This window comes from Enhydra lutris, unplaced genomic scaffold (assembly GCF_002288905.1).
Source record: "Enhydra lutris kenyoni isolate GAN:26980312 unplaced genomic scaffold, ASM228890v2 scaffoldscaffold1, whole genome shotgun sequence".
In the NCBI taxonomy this organism is placed as follows: Eukaryota; Metazoa; Chordata; class Mammalia; order Carnivora; family Mustelidae; genus Enhydra; species Enhydra lutris.
The window spans coordinates 21,084,167-21,107,013 of NW_019154085.1; the positions used below are offsets into that span (position 1 = coordinate 21,084,167).

A 22,847-nucleotide genomic window follows, 5' to 3' on the forward strand; every position below is an offset into this window, starting at 1 on the left:
TCTCAGAAAAATATAACTGCCATTATTGGTGTCCTAGTCTCTTTGCCTAATGCTTTAAAAAGTATCACTTGAAGAGCACCTGGCTAGCTCAGTCAGTAGGACATGCAACTCTTGATCTCAGGACTGTAAATCTGAGCCCCATGTTGGGTATAAAGATTACATAAAAATAAAAAACTTAAGAGCTTAAGAATTTAAGAGCCAGAGATAAAAACAGCAGATAATGAATGTCATTCAAATGAACCCAAAATTATATTGAAAATTTCAGCCTAGAATATGCAGCTAACAGTGTTTCCTTCTGAGAAGTGACTATTGAAGATATTATAAGGATGAAAGAATTACTTTCTATGTAATTAGTTTGCCAGCTTAACTGCAGTTTTTCAATTATGATATCCAATTAGAAAGAATGGTTGCACTTCAAGAGATAATTATCATTAGTGAAAATAAATAGCATGGCAATGATTCATTGGAATTTAATTTTGTATCATGTTCTGGGTCTCATTAAGGCAAAAAGAAACAACAACAATAATAAAAATCTAGATATTACTTCAAATAGAAATTCACTTTCTCTGAGATAATACCCCATGGGGTAAGCAAGGATCCATTTATAACATTTTATCTTATTTTAGAGTACAAGATCTAAAAACTAATATCTCTATGATGATAAAATATAATGCCTCGTTTGTTTGAAGACTCAATCTTGTCAGTTGCTCAGTTCCTGGTGATTCAGCTTAGACCCTGCTGCCAAGATTAATAAAGCTGAGAAAAACAATTCTCACTTCTGGGAGATACTGCCATTAAACAAGAGGTGGGGGTTGGGAATCAATGAATAACAAGTGGGCAAATAGGTAGCCTGGAAAATAACTAACCAGGTGAATTTACTTTAGACATAGTGCGAGAACAGTTCATTAGGATATTATAAAAATCACCTTAAAGATTTTATTAAATTATATCCAACAATAAACTTTATGTGATCCCCTAAAAATTAATATACAGAATAGGTGGCCAACCTTTAAATATTAAAATCTTAAAATTCTTCTAACCTAATTATACACAAAAATTATGATATAATATGATATAAAGCTAGAATAAGTACCCTTTGTCAGAAGAACTGTAATACTTCACCTATGAGATTACTTATCTGGCAATCCCAAGTATACAGAATATGGATGAAATCACAAAATCCTTTCAAATAACCCAAAAACCTCACTGTTCATACACAAAAGTTCACTCCTGTTACTGTTAGGAGAGGACTTCTTTCTTACTAGAGAATGTCTCTTATTATAATACAAATATTTCTACCGCTTTTGTTACCTGATTTTCTAGTCCATCAATAAATTAGATGAGACAAAGCAGAACTGCAGGAGATAGCCATGAGAGCAATGCTGAAAATATCAATCTGACTATGGGGAGAAAAGAGAAATGAGTACAAAATATTTTTTTATGGAATGCTGATTACCTGCAAGAAATCTTAAAAGACATTTCATTCATTCAACAAATATCTACTCATGCCCATAATGTGACACTTACTGATCTAGATGCTAGGAAATGAGCAGTTAATAAGTCAGACTAAAAAAGTTCCTGCTCTCATGGAGCTTATATTCTCATCCAGGAAGACAGAAAATGAACAAGTTAAAACAAAAGGAAACAAAACAAAACAAAACAAAATACTCTCACACTTGTTATTTCATTTGATCCTTACAACAATCCAGGAAGCAGACTGTTTTGTTTCATTTGAACTGTGATTTAGAAAGTTGCCCAAGAATACAATGCTACCAAAGTTGGCTCAGAGTTGGAACTGATCTCAGATTTGTCTGATTCCAAAGGGATATTTTTGATTTTGTAATTTTTTTTTTTTTTTTTTTTGAGAGAGGGGGAGAGTGCTCGCAAACAGGGATGGGCAGGAGAGAAGAGGAAGAGAGAATTTTTAGAAGGGCCCCATGCCCAGCGCAGAGCCTGACATTGGGCTCAATCTCATGACCCTGAAATCACGACCTGAGCCAAAATCAAGAGCTGGATGCTTAACAGACTGAGCCACCAAGGCGCCGCCCAAAGGGATGTTATTATTATTTTTTTAATGCTTATTTTATTTGAGAGAGAGGGAGATTGTGTGAGCATATGCATGAGCAGGGGAGGAGGAGAGGGAGAGAATCTCACAAGGCTTGATGCCATGACACTAAGGCCATTACCGAAGCTGAAATCAAAAGTTCAACGAGCTGAGCCACCCAGGCACCCCCCCTTTTCTTAAGGTTTATCTGAGAGAGAAAATGGGGGGCAGGGGCGGAGGGAAAGGGAGAGTTTCAAGCCAACTCGGCACTGAGTTGCAGAGCCCAACATGGGGCTTGATCCCACGACCCTGAGATCAGGACTTGAGATCATGACCTGAGCTGAAACCAAAAGTCGGGACACTTAACTGACTGCACCAGCCAAGCACCCCGCAAAGGAATATTCTTACCAATAAGTCTTCTCATAGCACTTGATCAGGGTTTAAAATTATGCATCTATGTCTATGATCATTTGGTTGATGTCATTTTTTTCCCACCCACACTTTCCACCTTGAGTACAGAGACCACATGGGTTTTTGTTCAACATGTATCCTTACTGCCCAATCCAATATCTAGCCCACTGAGGCTACTCAGTAGATATTTACTATCAAGTAAATTATTTTACAGATATACAGCTATTAATCTCCATACTTCCCTGAGGATGTGGCCAGTCATGAGCCTGAGTAATCAAAGAAAAATTTAACTAACTTCAGTATCATCCAAGAAAGGCAGGATGTAATAAATTTTCTTAAACAATTCTTGGTTTATATGAAAGTTTCTAGCACTTGAGTAGAATCCCCATTCCTCATACTGTCTTAAATACCTCCTTCATAATAACCTCTAGATTATGCTATAATGTTAACTAAGGCATGTTGAATAAAGTAATTTTTCTCTATTCACTAAATCTCTTGATTTGTACTAACATAAAATGATTACATCCAAAGAAAAACACAAGAGTCATGTGACAAAAAGATACATTTTAGGCTGTTTTGAAATTTTTGTTTTTATTGTTCACTTGTTTAAAAAAAAGGAATTCCTCAAAACTAAACATTAATTGAAGAATATTAGTACTAGAAGCTACTTTATAAATATTTGTGTCCCAGTAAATTTAAAGATAAAATAAGATGTGAAGAGATTAAATGACTTGCCCAAGGTCACAAAATGTCTAAAACAAAAAGAATATATAAAATGTAAATGCTATATGCATAACCACAAGTTATCTCAAAACCACTAAATCATAAAAAACACTATAATTGATTGAAAATGAATACAAGTTGCAATGGGGGGTATTAAATGTCCCAAGATAGTCTTGTGAGGAGATACTTTATGTAATTTGAGAATAAAACCCAACACTGTGTTTACCCTGAATTTTCAAGTAACTGGTTTAATTACAAGGTCCCTTACCAAATTAGGCAGACCAAAGTCAGGACAGCAACTTTACATCTCCCCAAGAGATATGATGGAGAATGAGGTGGTACCTCTGATTCGCTGAACCTATGTAATGAATGTTCAGTAATAGCTGGCCCTACATAGGCCTTACAATCCTTATCATTTTTTAATAAAGATTTTATTTATTTGTCAGAGAGAGAGAGAGAGAGAGAAAGCACAAGTAGGGGAGCGGCAGGCAGATGGAGTAGCAGGGTCCCCACTAAAAAGAAAGCCCAGTGTGGGACTTGGTCCCGGGACCCCAGGATCATGACCTGCGCCAATGGCAGACGCTTAACTGACTGAGCCACCCAGACATCCCTTAAAATCCTCATCATAACTCAGGCCATTTGGAAGCACTTTTTTTTTTTTTAATTAAGAACAGTTCTAAATCAGTAACTAGTATAATGCCATAAAATGAAAGAAATAAGAATGCCTACAATTTTAATACACATACTTAAAATATACAGTTTTAACATACATAGTATGTCCTTACAAAAATATCAGTGGTTAACATTATTAGGCTGTTTCTTATATGCCAGGCATTGTTATAAGAGTTCTGTATATACTGTCTTATTTACTTCTCATATAATCATATACTACTCTCAATATCTGATATGTTTACTATAAGACATACTTAACTCTCAATGATCTGTTTTGTTGCATACTACATTTTAACAGACTAACATGTACTTTTTAAGAAAGTATGGATTGTAAAAATTGGGTAAGAGTGGAAACTGAGTAATTGCCAAATGTTGGTTAAGACTTGGTAAAATTTGGGGGCACCTGGGTGGCTCAGTGGGTTAAAGCCTCTGCCTTCAGCTCAGGTCATGATCCCAGGGTCCTGCGATCAAGCCCCGCATTGGGCTCTCTGCTCAGCGAGGAGCCTGCTTCCCCTCTGTCTCTCTCTGCCTGCTCTTCTGCCTGTTTGTGATCTCTGTTAAATAAACAAATACAACCTTAAAAAAAAAAAAAAAAAGACTTGATAAAATTTTGGAGCAAAGAGAATATAAATATTTAGACACCACAATGACTTTTAAGAACTATAAGGTAAATATATATCCTTTATCACAGCAAATTACAAAATTTCCTATCACTTTCCTATCCTGTCATTACCTTTACTTCAAAAGGTGAATATACCTATTGCCTGTATCTATATTCTGTAACTTCCTACTATTATACTGCTATTATTAGGTCTGACATTTGTACTGATTTACACATCTCAGCTAAGTATGCAACTCAAAATTCACAAGCATATGTAAGAGTACTTTTCAGATCAGAGGAGACATTTTACACTACAGTTATATGTCCTTGTCTTTAGCCAGTCTTCATGTGCTTCCCACACGTATGAAGGCTTTCACTGAAAAAGACGGAACAGACACCCTAGATTAAGACAGATTTGACAGATAAAGAAAAGGGCCAGGGTTCTAATATCGAAAACTAGGTCATTCTTTATCACTAAATTTTAAAGTAACATGTTGAAGTAACAATTGTTTCCCTTTCAACAAATTAAATATATTCTTCTTCCTGTCTTAAAATTTTGATATCCTATGTTTATTATTTAAACAGTGTACAACTAGTCAAATTTTGCTCAGAGGTTTAGGATAACAATGCCATTTATTTATTTTTTTTCCAAACCTATAGTGGCCGCTGTGTTTTCTATTCAACCTTTTGCACAAAATTTGAGCCCTATTTTTCTGAACTTTTTGATTGTAAAATATAAGATACCTATAAATAAGTCCATAAAATGTCTATCTGATGTTTAACTTGTAAATATGAAGCAATGCTTCTTCTACTCTTCCACTGTCCCATAATCATCACTCAGGCCAAGAAATGGAATATTACTGGCACCTATGAAGCCTCCTCCCCACCATGTGGACCTCCTCTTCATATTTAGAATAGAACGATAAAAAGTTAAATCACAATCAGTACTTTTACCAGTGTCCTGAATAACTAAAGGACTTGAGAACAATTTAAAACCATTTACCTTCCTCCTGACATGTGTGCTATTGTTGCCATGGGTTTTTTTTTTAATAGCCCCGCTAGACATGTTTTACTATTTGTTTACATATATCCATATAATTATTTACTATTTCATTTGTCCTTAGTTCCTTCTTGCATCTTAAATGACTCATCTAGGATCCTCACTTTCCATTGCTTGAAACAGACCCTTTATGGTTATCATTATAATTAGAGTCTACCAGTGACCTACCCCTTAGTTTTCATTTGTCTAAAGACAGACTTTAAAGATGTTTTCTCTGGGTATAGAATTTCTAGGCAGTTATTTCCTTTCAGCACACTGAAGATACCATTCCACTGTACTGTGGCTCTCATTACTACTCTTGAGAAGTCAGCTGTTAATCAAACTGTTCCGGTGATGTCTTCTTCCTTCTCCACCACTACTATTGCTTTTAGATGTTCCATTTGTCTTTGTTCCAACACCCCACCCAGCACCCCCACCACCCAACCATCTCCTGTTTCTAGGGAGTTTTTTATTTGTCCTGCTTAAGAATCTGTGTCTGGCTTCCTGAATTTGGTGTCTCTCATCAGATCGGGTAATTTTTCAGCCAATCTCTCTTCAAATATTGCTTCTGTTCCATTCTCTAGCTTCATTCAGGTCTCCAGTTAAGTCTTATATTAGACCTGCTCAGTATGTTCTCAAGTTTTTAAATGACTCTTCTTTATTTTCCATAGTTTTATTTCTTTACCTACAATCTGGAACTTTCCTTCTAATCTAGATTCTACGTTACATGTTCTCTCTTCAATTGTGTCAATGTTGCCAAACTCACCTAAGTTTTTAATGTCAGTATTTTTCAGAAATTTTATTTGGACCTTTCTCCAATGTGCTATGTCACTTTTACAGTTTCTTCCCTGCAGATATTTTCAAGCCTACCTTTTATTTCTAAAATCAAATTAAGCACCATTTTAAAAAAATAATCAGTGTTTGATAATTCTAATATCTGAAAACTTTGTGATCTCTTTTTGCTATTATTTTCTTTATATTCTTACTCTTATTGCTCTCTCATACATCTGATTACATTTAACTATGTGCTGATCACTGCCTTGAAAAACTATTCCTGAGAATTTCCTGGAGCTAAGAAAGATGATGCCTTCCTCCAGAGAGAAGCTACACTTGCCTCTGCCATCTACCTTGTAGTATCACCTATTCCAAAACCATTTTACACTAGGGATTCCTTGGATGACTCATTAATGCAAATTTGAACTGAAAATCCATGTGAAAGTCCCCACCATGGTCAGGCTGTCTCAAAGATAGATAGGTTTTGTTTTCTTTTATTTCTGCTCTGCTCAGCACCAAGGCAACTTTCCCCATGGTGCCCTACATGGGGAAGGGAAACAGTTTTCCTTCTGATTTACATTTATTCTAAGGCTGTCACCCATGGAGGAGGATTTCATTTCATCTCCCAACCATAGACAATATTTTGATTTATTTCAGCCTTATCTTCTTCTAACCTCACAACCTATTAAAACTTCATTTGATTTTTGATTTGGCTTGATTTCTCTTTTCCCACAAGGCTATTAAAACCCAACTTAATTTTGTCAGAATTTGGCCTCAGACAAACATAGATGCTGCGTTTTGCTTACTTTTCTGGTTTCTTGCTTTTTCTTAGCTTTTGGCTTAGAAATATCATTAATATTCACTAATTTCTTATTTTCAAAATAAAAAATAAAATATCCTTATTCAATCCAGCAATTCCACTTCTGGGCATATGTTGAAAAAATTAAAAGCAAGGACTCAAACAAAAAGGAAAAAAAAAAAGGATTCAAATAGATATGTGTATACTCATGTTCACAGCAGCATTATTCCCAATAGCCAAAAGGTAGCTATTCCTACGTTCACCCAGGGATCAATGACTAAACAAAATGTGGTCTATACATAGAATGGAATATTATTCAATCTTCAGAAGGGAATGTTGATACATGCTATAATATGGATGAACCTTGATGACATTATACTAAGTGAAATAACCCATTCACAAAAGGACAATACTGTATGATTTTGGTTATAGGAGATGCCTAGAGTAGTCAAATCCACAGAGACACAAAGTGGATTGGTGGTTGCCAAGGAATGCGAAGAAGGAAGAATGGGTCCTTATTGTTTAATGGGTACGGAGTTTCAGTTTAGGAAGATGAAAACAGTTCTGGAGATGGATGATGGTGACTGTTGCACAACAAAGTGAATGTGACTGTTCCATAACAATGTGAATGTACTTAACGCACTAAACATAAAAATGGTTAAAACAGTAAATTCTGTATTATGTACATTTTATCAGGATTTTAAAAGTTCTTATTCAAATGATTAATTTCCCTACCTTCACTTTTACTTAAATATATAAAATGAACAGTATTTATGTGCTTAATGGGACATCTTCAGAAAGTGTTTTCTGATTAAGGGTCGAGTTTGAATAACATTAACTAAGCCCTTAGTCTTGAAAACCTCTGATTCTTAACAATGTTTTCTTCATATATAATTACATGTGAAGAAAAAAATGAAAATGATGTTGGAAAAACACAAAGATATAAGAAATAAAATTAGGCCTTATTTAACATTTTACTCCCAGGAGCAAAAGGCTCATAAATAGATAAATTTCACCTTCCTTCAGTACAGATATTTTTAAACCAAAACTTTTTCGTTATTACTATAAAATCGTGTTTCCATGTAATTTTCAAAATCTATGGTAATATTCGCAAATGTGAGTACTGTAAAATAATCTATTAAATTTACAGAATTTCACTATTAGGTACTTGTTTATTTTACAAAAAGTTCAATTAGAGAATACTTTAAAATTCTTAGTTTTACAAATATCAATTAAGCACTTTTTGCAATATAGTTAAGAGGTTAAAAAAAAAAAGAAAACAACTTAGAAACCACAAAACATCATTCTCCAGGGGTAGGCTATTTCATGTTACAAAAAAAAGGAGGAGGAAAAGGAAGGGAAATGAAGGGAAGAGGGAATATTTGACCGGTCAATGTCTATCCAAACCTTTATCTTACTCCTACAGCTTCCTTTCCCACTCCTAACTTGGCAACAACCACTTATAAACAACTTTATCTACACCCATCTTAACCTCTGTCATGCCACTCTAAAGGAACAAGTGTATTTCCAACTTATATAAAATCCCCCCATAACTTTATGATATATATTTCATTTACCATCTCTAGCTCTTTCCCTTCATTTTAATAAAGATACTTACATTTCTTCTATTTTAAAAAGAAAAATCTCTTTCTTGACCTTGTACATCCATTTCATTATAGCCTTTACAGTCAGCAACTTTTAAAGTGTAATCTTGACTCCTCTCTACTTCATGTCCAGTTCTCTTATCAGCCCACTCTATCCCTCTCCATCATACCACTACACTGCTTGCGCTATGGTCTCAATTTATAACTGGCAAAACCAAGAGACATTTTTCAGACCTCCCTTTAGCACCTGACACAACCACCACAAATCCTCAAAATTTTCTACGTTTCCTTCAAAGTTATTACTCTCTTATATTCAAAATATTCCAGTTTCTATGTTCCTGGTTAAACAGATTTGTATATTATAGTATATATTATCATAAAGAGAATTTTTACAAAAATTTTAATGAAACTAGAAGTATCCCACAGTTTGTGGTAACAAAGCACTTAAAAATAATTATTAAACTTAAAGCTAAATCAAATATTTTAAACAAAAACCCTAATATTCTAAATTTGCTCACCTTTTTTGGTGGGGGGGGGGCGGTCTGAACAGAGGGAGAGAGAGAAAATCTTAAGCATGCTCCATGCCCAGCAATGAGCCTGAGGCAGGGCTTGAGCTCATTACCTCAAGACCCTGAGGATCATGACTGGAGCCGAAAGCAAGAGTCGGACGCTGAACTGACTACACCACCCGGGCACCCTGCTCACCTTCTCTTTGATGAAAGGTAGCTATATTACATTTTCTAGCAAGTGCTAGAAAATGAAATCTTTTCTTCAAGAGAAATATATTTTGACAACAAATGTGAAAATGCTTTTTGAAAAAAAAATGCTTCTCAAAAGGAACTCATTTATATAAAAAGCATTCTGAAAACATGTTGATTACTGCCAAAAATAAATAAATTAGTAAAATTAATTAAAACACATATCAGAATACTTCAAAAATTTGGAGAACAAATTTTTATCTCATCTATCAAAGAATTTAAGTAGGTTTTAAACCTGTTATAAACATTTTTTTTCTCATTTCCCTCCTAACCCCGTTATAAACTTTCAAAAAAAAACCTTCCAGTTAATTTGTAGGAACAAATACCTGACATCAGGAAAGATGGCAATTACTAGCAGATTTCAAGAACAACCTGTGAACTACTAGTAAACAGAATTGAAAAAGGTTCATGTTAGGTAAATAAAGCAAATGTTAACATCTCTTTCATTTGGAAGCATGGATCTTTATGGGTATCTTTTCAACTATGAAAGTTAATAAAATCAGATATTCAAATAACTGTACACAATTCCTTTATTATTATACATTCTAAATAATTATATTTCACCTATGAGACTGCAGGCTAGTTAAAAGTGGAGACTTGTCTTCATCTTTGTAACCTAGTATTTTGACTATATGACATACAGCAAATAGTTATGCAATAAATACTGTGTGAATAACCAAAAATATAGGCAAGTACACTAAAATGATATACCTACACATACATACATACATACATATGTAACAGTGTAACGCCTGGTTAGGTAAACAAAACATTACCTAAAATCGGCTTGACTCAAATCACGATGTTTCCACACCAATTTAATGGTGTTTAAGGGCTCAACTTGTAATTTATGACTTCCTTTTTTTAAATTATGATTTTCTTAATTAGCATATGTTCTCCTAAATGAAGATATCAGAGTTGCCCTATATAATATGTGAGGATCTTTGCTTTCAAAGTGAATCATCAGTGATACAGGGAATGAATATATAAAATCAATAAACAGTAAAACAAAACCAACAGAACTTCTTCTGTGACAGACTGAATAAATGACCCAGCACAAATGAAACAGTGGAAGTTTTAAAAATTAGATTTTCAAAATAACAAGTTAGAACTAAAACCCAAATAACAGTATATTTATTTTAGGACTCAGTTAATATCCACTAATCTCATGAAGAATGTGATAGCTACTTAACATAATTTTCGCCATGGTATAAATTTTCCTTTCATGCTATAGTAAACAAAATTTACCAATAAATCATATAATTATTAATATAAATATTCCCCATTGCTAAATTACATTAGTCTTCCACGGTAGTTAAAGAGGCCCACATTACAATTTTATTTGAAAAAAATTAAAAAACATATTCTGTTAGCATCTTTAATTCTAACTGAATCTTTAAAATAGAAAAATAAACAAAATAAAAGAACACAAGGCTGTTCATAAAAAAGGAATTAGGATACCATGTATATGCGTGTGTGTATTCACTGATACGATAAATTGCTAAAGGTTATAGTAATTACTAATTATATTCAGAGAAAAATTTTATCTTATAAAAGCTGAGATACAAAATGATTAAGTGAAACTAAAGCTGAATTTTATGGATGATATCTACCAGTCTTCTCTACCCAAGCTATATCTAGGGTCTTTTTTTCTTAAAATGTATTAAAAGAGCAATATGGAGCTGAAGAACATGAAACATACAAAATGGAAGGTATGTTAAAAAATCAATACTTCTGTAGCAAACAGTATCACTATTTTTCTTTTTTCAGAAACATTTTATATCCTGGAAAACACTCTTTCCCATTCTCAAGTTTATAGTTACATTAATTATATATGTTTGATGATATCTAAAAATGTATTCATGACCTACTGATTGTTCTCTAACAGTGCTTAAGGAAGAAGAAAAAAGCAACTATATTTTTTAAAAGATCAAATAAATAAATAAATAAAACAAAACAAAACAAAGCCAAATTTAGAAGCCAAACTATCCCACTGATACCTACCTCCTGGAAATTCCATTAGCCAGACATTTATGGCTACAGGATTTGGAGGATAGGGGTGATGAAGTTGGGGACAAGTTGAGAGGGGCAATCAAACTGTTGATGATCTCAGTCAACTGTGCACTCTGCAAGAAAAATATTAACTTTTTACTACTGCTCAGCAAGAAATTTGAATTAGTTCTCACACCGTTAGCAAATGTTTATGTTTTAGTCAATATTTTAATCTACAAAGATGATGTATACCACTACTAATTTTTCCACTTATTATAAATAAATCTGTATTTTAAAGTACTCTTCCTTTTCTATATCCGTTTTTATTACAGTTCCTTTATCTACTCATCCTATCGTCTTAAAACATTTGAATTTAGCTAACAGCATCTACATAATATTTTCTTTAAGACAGTTAAGTTAATAACAATAAAATCATAGCTATAATTTACTAAGTGCCTACTATATGCCAAGCACTACACAAAGCACTAAACATAGATAATTCCTAATCTTTATAACCAACCTGCAAAGTAGTTAATATTAGAACTACTGGTATTTCTATTATTAAAATCAATTATAGCAGAGGAAATTGAAGCCAAAAAAAGATTAAGCAGCTTGAATAAGGATTATAAAGTTGGTAAGAAATGGAGCTAGGATTCAAATTTAGGCTTGAATCCAATGTCACGCTGTTTCTCAATATTTTTCCTAACTCAAAAATACCAGGTTTGTTTAGGTACTCAAATTTCCATTGATCCTTATTCCAAATTAAATATACATAATATATTTGTACATAAATATATTATGTATATTTAAGTTTAATACATAATAAATAATAAATTTATAAAATTATTCTCAAAACAATAACCTACAATAATTATAATAAACATAGGCCTCATCACTGGAAACAGTATGTTTCTACAAAAGAATGACAATTATTTTCATTACACACATAGTCTATGTTTATTATACCAAAAAGGGCAAATATTAAAAGGCTTAAAAAAGGAAAAGAAAATCACGTGCAATCATATTACACAGAGAAATACTACTGCTAATATCTTAGTATATAACCATCCCTCTAGACTAAGTTTTCTGAGTCTATGCGAGCATGAGTGCATACAAAATGCATCTACACACATACACCTACACAAGCACAAGCGCACACGCAAACACACACACACAGTTTTAATTAAATCATGTCATATAAATTTTCTATGACCTGGTTTTCTCACTTAATAATGTATGATTTTATTTTTTAAAATATGTAGTCCTATTTCACCATTTTTATTAATTGAAAGATATTCCATTAGAAAATAGAGGGGTATATGAAATAATTATTTTTAAAATTTTCATTTATATGAAAATAATATGCTATTAGAAACAATGAGAATAATTAGTAAATCTAATATTTGAATTCTTCAAAGTCTTGAAAAAGACCCTGAAATGTTTTCACCATTTACTTTCTTGAAAAATAATACATACCTAATGACTTCATTTTAAAAATGATTACTCATTTTTAGATTAAAGATCATTTTCAAAATCAATACAAATAGATTCTTGATATACTTAGTAAGCACTCATTAGTTTAGTCATACAAAGAAATTTATAAAGTATCTCATATTTTTCAGTCTGAAACACTGATACAGTCTTCTCATTGTTCCACTGCCAAAAATATCATTAAAAATCTTCTAACCCCCCTGAGGTAACTGGTTAAGTATGTGTGAATAATTGGTCCAGAAGAACAGCCTAGCCACCAACCAATCCAGCCCAATAAAACTGCAAATATCTGAGTCCATGTTTGGCATAAAAAAATCAGAGTAAAAATGAGAAAAAAGTAAATTAGGACAGGAGTAATTTAAACTTTGAAAGCAAAAACTAATCAAACTTGAAAGTTAAAACACTTACTAGCTACTGGATAACAAGGTTTTAAATGTAAACACACCCATGTGAAACTTTTTTTAAATTACCTAAAGTTCTAAAAGAAAGTCACCTTTTAATTTCTGAACAAAATACATTATCTAATAATATAAGTCTACATTAGTACTATAAATCAATGTTATTTTTTAAAACTGATACCACTATATAACTCAACAGTGCCTTTATATTTTAATTATCAACTCTTTAATTGCTTTTGAGATACATAAATAAGTTTTGTTTGGTAAACAAAACATTCCCCTAACAAAATTAACTGAATCAAATCATCCAATACTTGATCTATTCTCAAGGTCCACTAAGATCAGTGAACAGTTACATACCAACAGGTTATCTTAAGAAAAATATGTGTAATATCAAGCCTGCTAACTCTGACACTTAATTCTCAACACTCTTCGGCAAGTATTTGAAAATAATGTTTTTAATTGGCCTATAAAAACATTACTAGCATATGCTACAAGAGCAAATGACCTGTTCATAGGCAATTTAGTAATGACCTCTATAAGAGATTGTTGCTGTCCCTTTCTTATCCTTTTGCTCTACACTCCCTATATCCAGAGCCATTGCCATTGTTCTCACAAGTCCTGGTTCCCTTCTCTTTCAAAGCCTCTAGCACTCCTGTTAGCATTGGGACCAAAAATAAACATAATACCCAGGGCCAACTTCACGGGGAAGCAACCTGAGCAGTTGCACAGGGCTGCCCTCAGAAGGATCCCATGATTGGTTAATGCCCTGCTGTCACTGACTTAAATCTCTCCAAAATTGTTTTTAACAAAGAGCTATGTAATTTCATTTTGCACTGGACCCTGGAAATTAGCCAGTTCCGATGTTAACTCAGGTCTAATAAAACAAATTGTTGCTACCAAGGAGAAAGAAAGAATATAAAAAATCTCTCTCCAAAGGATAAGCAGTGACCTACAGGTAAAGAAAACAGAAGACCTGACTGACCAAGCAAATACATTTTTCTGGAGTGTGAAACAGGGCCAAACTCAAAGGGTGGTGAAAAGAGAGGGAAGTGGGAACATAACCAACACTATTTAAAACACCACTTATGTGGTAAAGTACATTCCAATTTAACACTAGATAATTTAAAAAGAACTTTCTGGATTATAAAGTATTCATAAAAGTATTTTGATTATGAATTTGTGCAATTATGCAACTAAGAAAAAAACTCTAGGCAACTGTAAATTGAACAAATACGGGGTGAGAGGTATTGCACCATACTTTGACTTACCAGGAATAAAACAGTAGTAGCCTGGTACTAAATTATTTCACAATATACGACAGAAAAACCTAGAAAAATTAGATGTGAGCAGGCATGAATCCACCTTACTCACTGAAACAAGGGAACTATGTAGCTGTGATCCCAACTAGGTATATTTCAGCAGATTTAGATTGGTTGTAAGGTAACAAACTCTTATAAAGCCAGCTTTGTTCAAGAGCCACCAAAGTCTAAATAAAAATAAATGGTGTGATTTCAAAGGACAGATAGAGGACAGAGTAATTAAATTTCTGGAGTCATCCATAATTGAATTTCAATATTGGGAAAAGCTTTAGAATCAAAATAATTTGTTAGGGGCTTAGTTGCCATTTATTTACATGAACTTTTTTAACAAAAGAATTCATATTCTGATCTCTTTCACTAAAAATCTCTATCAATAAACTGATCAGTTCTATTAATCTATAAGTAGATTCAGATCTATTAAATGGTATCACTGTTCTTTCTTCATGAAAAAAAGTCCAATGATGAACAATTTTGCTTGAAAAAAGATATTCTAATCCTAGTACAAATGAGTTATCATCCTATGGCTGTGTACCAATATTTTATATATTTAAATAATCTTAATTATATCAATGTTATAAGAAAGACTCATCATATACTACAAATTTTAATTGCATGTAATGTAAAATGGGAAACCTTAATAACAAATATCCCAAGCAGACGCACAGGTTTATTTGAATAGTTTATAAAATGAATAAAACTCATTTCATGCCACTCATATCTTAACTCTTCCATCATATTACCTGCTTTTCTATATTGCGAAGAAGAAGTGTTGGGCTACTTGGTGACATTTCAAAATCTTGTTCTGGTAAAGGATCTGGACTCTCCTGGGGAATCTGGGGATTCCCTGTAGTATGTAATGAAGCCGCCTGGTCAGAAAATTGTATTTGTTTCTTCAAAATGTCTTTTGGAAGTTGACATTCTTCTAGGATCACTATCCCCTAGGCAAACAGCAATTAAAAGATGAAATTAAAATAAAGTGACTGCTAAATCAACTTTAACGTTACAATGCACTTGAAACCACGTTTTTTATGACCTGAAAGTAGAGTCTAACTGTAAAAAACTGGCTGATTTAAAACATGTATAGCTAAAGCAACATGTATGTCTGATGGGTTAGGCTTGTAAAATATTGCCATGCATTGTATATATGAAGTTATTTTTCTTCTTATTGGCTTTAGTTATTAGCAGCAAAAGCATGATACATTTTTTTAAAGATTTTATTTATTTATTTGACAGAGATAAAGAGAGCACAAGTAGGCAGAACAGCAGGCAGAGGGAGAGGGAGAAGCAGGCTCCCCACTGAGCAGGGAGCCGATATGGGGCTCGATTCCAGGACCCTGGGACCAAGACCCAAGCCGAAGGCAGCCATCCAGGCACCCCAAGCATGATACATTTAAAATCAAGGCTTATATGCAGAATATGAACACTTCACACTGAAATTTAGAACACTTCCTCATATAATCTTCAGATATTTTGGTCACTAGCATTTCCATTTGAGTACTCCCAGTTTCATAAATTAAAATACCAAACTTACAGACATCCAAACACCATTCTGACTTTATACAAACTGCTTTCAGAGTACTCTTAGTAGTCCAACTCCGTTGCTGCCAGCCAGCAACCATGAGCAGCACTGCACTATTAAGAAAAAGTATTCTGTAGGCCAGTTAAATTGTTGCTTATAAGGTAGATGAGTTAATAACAAAAGACACAAGTTTTCAACTGTGATGGGGTATTTTCTTAAATGTAGAGGAAAGAGTTGGGATCTAGCTGTCTCTGCCCTCCCTGACTACCATTCACACACACACACACACACACACACACACAACTGGCTTGCTACATACTCTCCCATATTCCCCAGATTCTTCACTCCAACTGTTCTTACCCTTACGTCTCTCAATGGCAATGAAGACAGAAGAGAAAGGAAGAAGAAGAATGCACAGATATGATCTTAACAGTTGCATTATCAGTTCTTACAGTAAAACTTTTTTCCCCTCTCTATCCTTTATAGCACTTGTGTATATGCGCGCGCGCACACACACACACACACACACACACACAGAGTTATTCAGCAAAATGCCAATAAACTCCTAATAGGCTAGTTGGAAAGGCATTAAATGCCTATGTGGCTAAAATATAATATTCCTGTAATGAAAAAGTGACTAAAACATTAATATAAGTGTACAGTATTTTAAGACGAGTCAAATTTAAAAACTGGTATGGGCCAGCTTATATCATATTTAAGGGCTGTTTATAGGATGGGAACTGCCTATAAATTATGTTATAGAAGAGTAGTTTTAATTTACACTATAATTTGGAGAATATATCACTTTAGCATGAACATATTCAGGTATGGTGTCAAACATTATTTTGTAGTAATATATTACTACAAAAGTAATATAGTAAAAGTAATGAATAAGGTATTATTATTGCTTTTATTATTATTTTCACCTACATTTATAACAGTGCTAGTAACTTTTTTTTTTTTAAAGATTTTATTTATTTATTTGTCAGAGAGAGAGAGAGAGAGTGAGCACAGGCAGACAGAATGGCAGGCAGAGGCAGAGGGAGAAGCAGGCTCCCCACAGAACAAGGAGCCCGATGTGGGATTCGATCCCAGGACACTGGGATCATGACCTGAGCCGAAGGCAGCTGCTTAACCAACTGAGCCACCCAGGTGTCCCAGTGCTAGTAACTTTTACAGAAAGAAGGAGATCCAACTGTTGATCCCATCTCAATAACTATTTCCTAGAATGCATAAATATGGCTGCCAAGAAATCTGAAGAAATAGATTTTTTTTAATTTTTGTTTTATTTGATATTTTAAAGATTTTATTTATTTATTTGACAGACAGAGATCACAAGTAGGCAGAGAGGCAGGCAGAGAGAGAGAGAGGAGGAAGCAGGCTCCCCGCCGAGCAGAGAGCCCGATGTGGGGCTCGATCCCAGGACCCTGGGATCACGACCCGAGCCGAAGGGAGAGGCTTTAACCCACTGAGCCACCCAGGCGCCCCGTTATTTGATATTTTAAAAGTTAAAGTAGACTTGGGGCACCTGAGTGGCATAGTCTGTTAAGCGTCTGACTCTTGGTTTTGGCTTAGGTTGTGATCTAAGGGTCATGAGATCAAGTTCCATGTCTGACTCTGCTTAAGACTCTTTCTCCCTCTCCCTTGGCCTCTCCTATTCGTGCTCTCTCTCTCAAATAAATAAATATTTTTTTAAAAGTTGGGACTTGTTAGATATAGTATCGTCAATCTCAAAAGCTTTTGAAAGTATCTGAAATGTCCATTCAAAACATGGACAAATGTCTCACTAGATTTTTAAACAGTATCTGCTTGCAAAATAAATATAAGTTTTCATCATATCAATTTAGCTGTGATTCCCATTGGTTTGATTACAGTTTATTTTATGGGACAGGCTGCTATGAATTAGCCTGGTTTTACAACCCTTACTAATAATCTTGTACATACCAAAAAAACTGATTCGGAATTTCAAAAGGTCAATTTTCAAACCTTTAGAATACTGTATTTTTTAGAAGTAGGGGTCTGCTACAGTTAGTTCAATGCAAAGTAATATTTGAAAAAACTGAATTAGGAAGACATTCATAATCAAGTTCATAATCTATTTTTTTCTCCTTAAATTGTTACCCTTGATAAAACTCTCACAAATGGCCAAGAACAGAGTAAAAAGGGGAAAAGATTAAATCCTTTAAAGATACTACAGAGACAGTTTCAGTTCTTAAAAACCAAGAAAAGAATACATGCGTGTTGGGTCACCACGATGTACACTTAAACATCTTACAATTTTGTCAATCATACCTGAATAAAGCTGAATTAAAAAAAAAAAAAAAACGCTCAGAAAAAGAATAGTCTAATCATAGATAAGGTAAATAACAAAGACGTGAAAATTTTTTAGTAAGATGAGTTGCAATAACTGAGACAAATGAAAGCTCTAGCGTAAGATGAAAGCAAGTCAACTGCTCCAGAGAAGAAAATTGTTCCTGATTATAACACTAAACAGATCCTTATCCCACTCCCAGGTCTTCATAGAGAAGACATGGTATTAAAAAATAATGACCTCAGCAATACCTTCAATATTTATATAAAGTCACCAAAGCTAATTTTTTTAAAAAATTTAAATGAGACACCCATGGGTGGCTCAGTCACTTAAGAGTCTGCCTTTGGCTCAGGTCATGATCCCAGGGACCTAGGATCAAGTACTACATTGGGCTGCTTGCTCAGCAGGGAGCCTGCTTCTCCTTCTGCCTGCTGCTCCCTTCCCCCAAAACGCCCCAACCCGGCGCTTGTGCTCATGCGCTCTCTCTCTGATAAATAACTAAAGTATTAAACTTTAAAAAAAAATTAAATGAAAAATTTCAAATGCACAAAATTACAATTTAAAATGTAGAAGACCCTATCACAAGATAACAAAAGAAATCTAAGAGAAACCACTTAATATGGGATATTGAGAAGGATAGCCAGCTTCTCAACCAAAAAAATACCACCTATTTTAATATTTTCTGAAAGTGACAAGAGGCTATTGTCTTAGTGAAAGTTGAAACAAAGAAAAGAAGAAACATAGAAGTTGTAATGTGTTGTCAAAATGCTGGAAGAACAAGGAAGGAATGTTGCTAATATGGACTTTCTTTTCTCTAAAATTTTTAGCAAAAGTTAGACCATCCCAATATGTCAAGAAGGGGCAAATGACAGCTTAAAAACCCAGAATGTGTAGATCTACTCGTAGACTGACTCAGTGTTTCCTGACCAGGGTTACCAACTAGCACTTATTTAAACAGGATACTTACAAAAGAATGTCTCTCAACCTCTTTCCCTTCTCTGTATTTCAAATTTAACTGAGAAGAAAGGATTTTTTTTTAAATTTTCAAGATAAGTTAAATAGGTCATTCAAGAGAATGTTAACTACACTTCTCAATTTTTTAATTACAATAACTCAAGAAGCCAGAAGAGCAAAGAAAATGCTATTTTCTCTATTCAGTATTATAGTTCAACTAAACTGCACAGAAATAAGCAATTAAACATCTTGATTAATTCCCAAGAAATGTAAGGAGAAGCTACTAAAATAAATACTGTAAAGACATTTTCCATAAAGTAAACATAATGTGATTCTTAAGAAAACAGAAGGCCTGATACACATCTAGCCTGAACCAAGAAAAATGTAAGGCCATATAAATTATTACTGAGAAGTTTAGATTTCTTTCCTAAAAATAATTCCCCTAGATATTGTGTAAACATATGAACTTTTAAAAATGTTTTTAAAAGTACATAGCACTGTTTAGAACACACGGGTCATAAAATATGAACCAGACTGTATAGATTCAAGTATAAAACTTAGTCATCAATTTAACTAGGAATCCACTTTCTTGAAAATTTCCAAACTGTTTTAAATTTGACTTTTTTTGAGAACTCTATTTACTATAAAAATGCTCATGATATTATATCCTTTAAAGTAAATGATCAGAGAGGAGAAATTATCTGGTGATCCTGAAAGAACTGAGAAATCACTACAACTGAAGCCTTCAATGAAGACAGCTAAAAATGAGAAACAGGGGGTGCCTGGGTGGCTCAGTGGCTTCAGCCTCTGCCTTCGGCTCAGGTCATGATCCCAGGGTCCTAGGATCAAGCCCCACATCGGGCTCTCTTCTGAGCAGGGAGCCTGCTTCAACTTCCTCTCTCTCTGCCTGCCTCTCTGCCTACTTGTGATCTCTGTCTGTCAAATAAATAAATAAAATCTTTAAAAAAAAAAAAAAAGAGAAACAGTAACTACTTCCATCAGAAAATTATTCTTGAGCAAAGTTCCCCCAAATCCAACAGACAAAACAGGTTAAGCCTAAGGTTTTATGTCTATCCTATCCACCCTCCTACACACATCACCACCAAATTCTACAATTCATTCCTTCCCAGTTTCCTCTTCCATCCTTACACAACTCATACTTTCCACTCCTTTGAATACCATTCTACTTTGTCACTCCCAAAACACATTATGTTGTTTCATGTCTTCAAACCTTCAAGGAATGCACTTTTCCAGCTCCACTGGTTCATCAAGCAAACCATTATTTATTTTCCAAAATTACACTGAGGTATCACCTCTTTTTCTGATGTTTTCTCGGAACAGCTAATCCCTAAAATAAGACTTATGTATTCTCTCTATGCCACTTGTATATCTTATTAAAAAAACATGTATCATTATACCAATTTCATTATATTACAATTAATTATTTACATGGTCTCTCTCTCCTACCAGAATATAAACTCATGATTGTGCCTAAAAACTTTATTTATGTGCAGACCCTAGGTACTGTTCCACTAACCACATGGATAACCATATGATTAAGAATGTATTTCAGTAAAAGGTAAACCAAGAGAGAAAAGGCAGTGTAGAAGAGACTGCAAACTTCCCAATATCCACTTTCCTCTTCTTTTTACAACAAAACCATACTCCTACTGGAGTTCTAGCTATGCATACAACTTCTCATTATAAGGCTGTATTATTTACCTCTCCCTCCTGAAATATGTGCCTAAACTTGGGCCAGTGAGAGTGACACAAAGTACAACAATTTCCAAATCACCTCCCACCTAAAGACAAACTATTTTGCACTTTTCTCACTTCCCAAGGGCCAGAATGAGGGAATGACGACAACCCTGTTTAACAGTGCAGTCAACATTATCCTAGAGGACAACAAAGGTCCTCTAAGTAAAACACAAGAATAGTAAGTAGATTTTTTTTTAAAGATTTTATTTATTTATTTGAGAGAGAGAGAGAACAAGCAGTGGCGAGGGAAAGCGGGGGGAGAGAAAGAGAGAGAGAGAGAGAGATTGAGAAGCAGACTCCCCACTGAGCAGGGAACCCGGATGAAGGGTCTGATTCCAGGACCTCAGGATCATGACCTGAGCCAAAGGAAGATGTATAACCAACTGAGCCACCCAGGCACCCCAGGAAGCATATTTTTAATAAAATTAGTTAGAAATATAATTACTGACTATAAAAAAGAAGGAACTAGATTGTAGTAGATCTATGCAATGAAAAGTCAGAAAGTATTAGAATCCTGTTAACTCTATTTGAAAATAAGACTGTCTGTAACTAGACTGAATTCCCTCTGAAGGAACGCCCTCTTCATCTTTGCATCCCGATATCTACCATATACCTGACATTTTAGTGGGTTTTTCAAAACCAAAGAAAAACATAAATGTGAGGTAAGTATTTTTTTAGAATTGTTTTTTCTGAGCTGGCTCTGTAAATGATAGTCCAGAAATAAAAAGAAGCACTAAAAAAAAAAAAAATCACAAATTGGGAAAAGGTAAAAACTATTCAATAATTTTATTTAATTTTCTACCATTTATGATATATAATTATATTTTCTGTAAACATATTTAGAGTATCTCTGGAGAAATACACAATAAACTGCTATTGTTAATGCTTTCAGGGAGAGAACTGGAGGACTAGAAGTAGAAGGGAGACTTGTTTCACAGTATATTTTTTAGTATTTTTAAATTTTCTATCATGTGTATGTAATTCCATTTTTTTTCAATTTGTTCTTTAAAAATCACCATTTACCTGACTAGACAATAAGCCTAAATAAATTCTGACCATTGGTGCAGAAAGAAAAAAGAAAGAAAGAATTAGAATCCATGTTTTAAGTAATAAATAATATAAAAATATTGAATACTTTTTAATCATTGTTAGGATTACTTTTAATTAAGAAGTATATTAAAAATTAGGAGTAACGACAAAGAATAAAACTATAATGAATAGCTTCTAAATCAGCAGAGGTAAAAGAAGGAAGCAAATTCTACCAATCCAAAAAGAGAAGTAAAATAACGACATAAATAAAAAAGAGGAGAATAAGGGCAAATAAAAAATCAAAACTAATCAGAGTTGATTTTTGAAACTAACTATTCATAGTTTAAAAAGAAATACCTAGAATAATAAAAAATTTTATTTAACAAAAAGAAGCAAAAAAAAAACTGAAAAATTCACGATGGGGGAAAATTTTAACAAATGTGTATCATAAATGGAAAGATCTAGAGGTATAAACATACAGCAGATATATACAATAAAGTCAACAAATTTGACAAAGAATTCTATACTGAACACATACAGAACATGCATTCTTTTCTGTTACATATACTAAAATAATGAAAAGACAAGCTACAAATGAGAGATATGTAATATTTATAACTAAGAATAGTCTCCAAAATTTAAAAAGAA

The 22,847-nt window shown here is 33.7% G+C and overlaps 1 protein-coding gene across 3 annotated transcripts in view; it reads right to left on the reverse strand.

Annotated features, from left to right (window-relative positions):
- Positions 1–22,847, reverse strand: part of LOC111141724 (KAT8 regulatory NSL complex subunit 1 like) — a 140,060-nt gene that overhangs the window by 74,163 nt on the left and 43,050 nt on the right. For all 3 annotated transcript variants that reach the window (XM_022494528.1, XM_022494521.1, XM_022494513.1), the window contains exons 4-5: positions 15,369–15,566; positions 11,430–11,551 (exon numbers count right to left, since the gene is read on the reverse strand). In XM_022494528.1, coding sequence (XP_022350236.1) covers positions 11,430–11,551; positions 15,369–15,566 — 320 coding nt within the window. The remainder of the gene's footprint in view (positions 1–11,429; positions 11,552–15,368; positions 15,567–22,847) is intronic.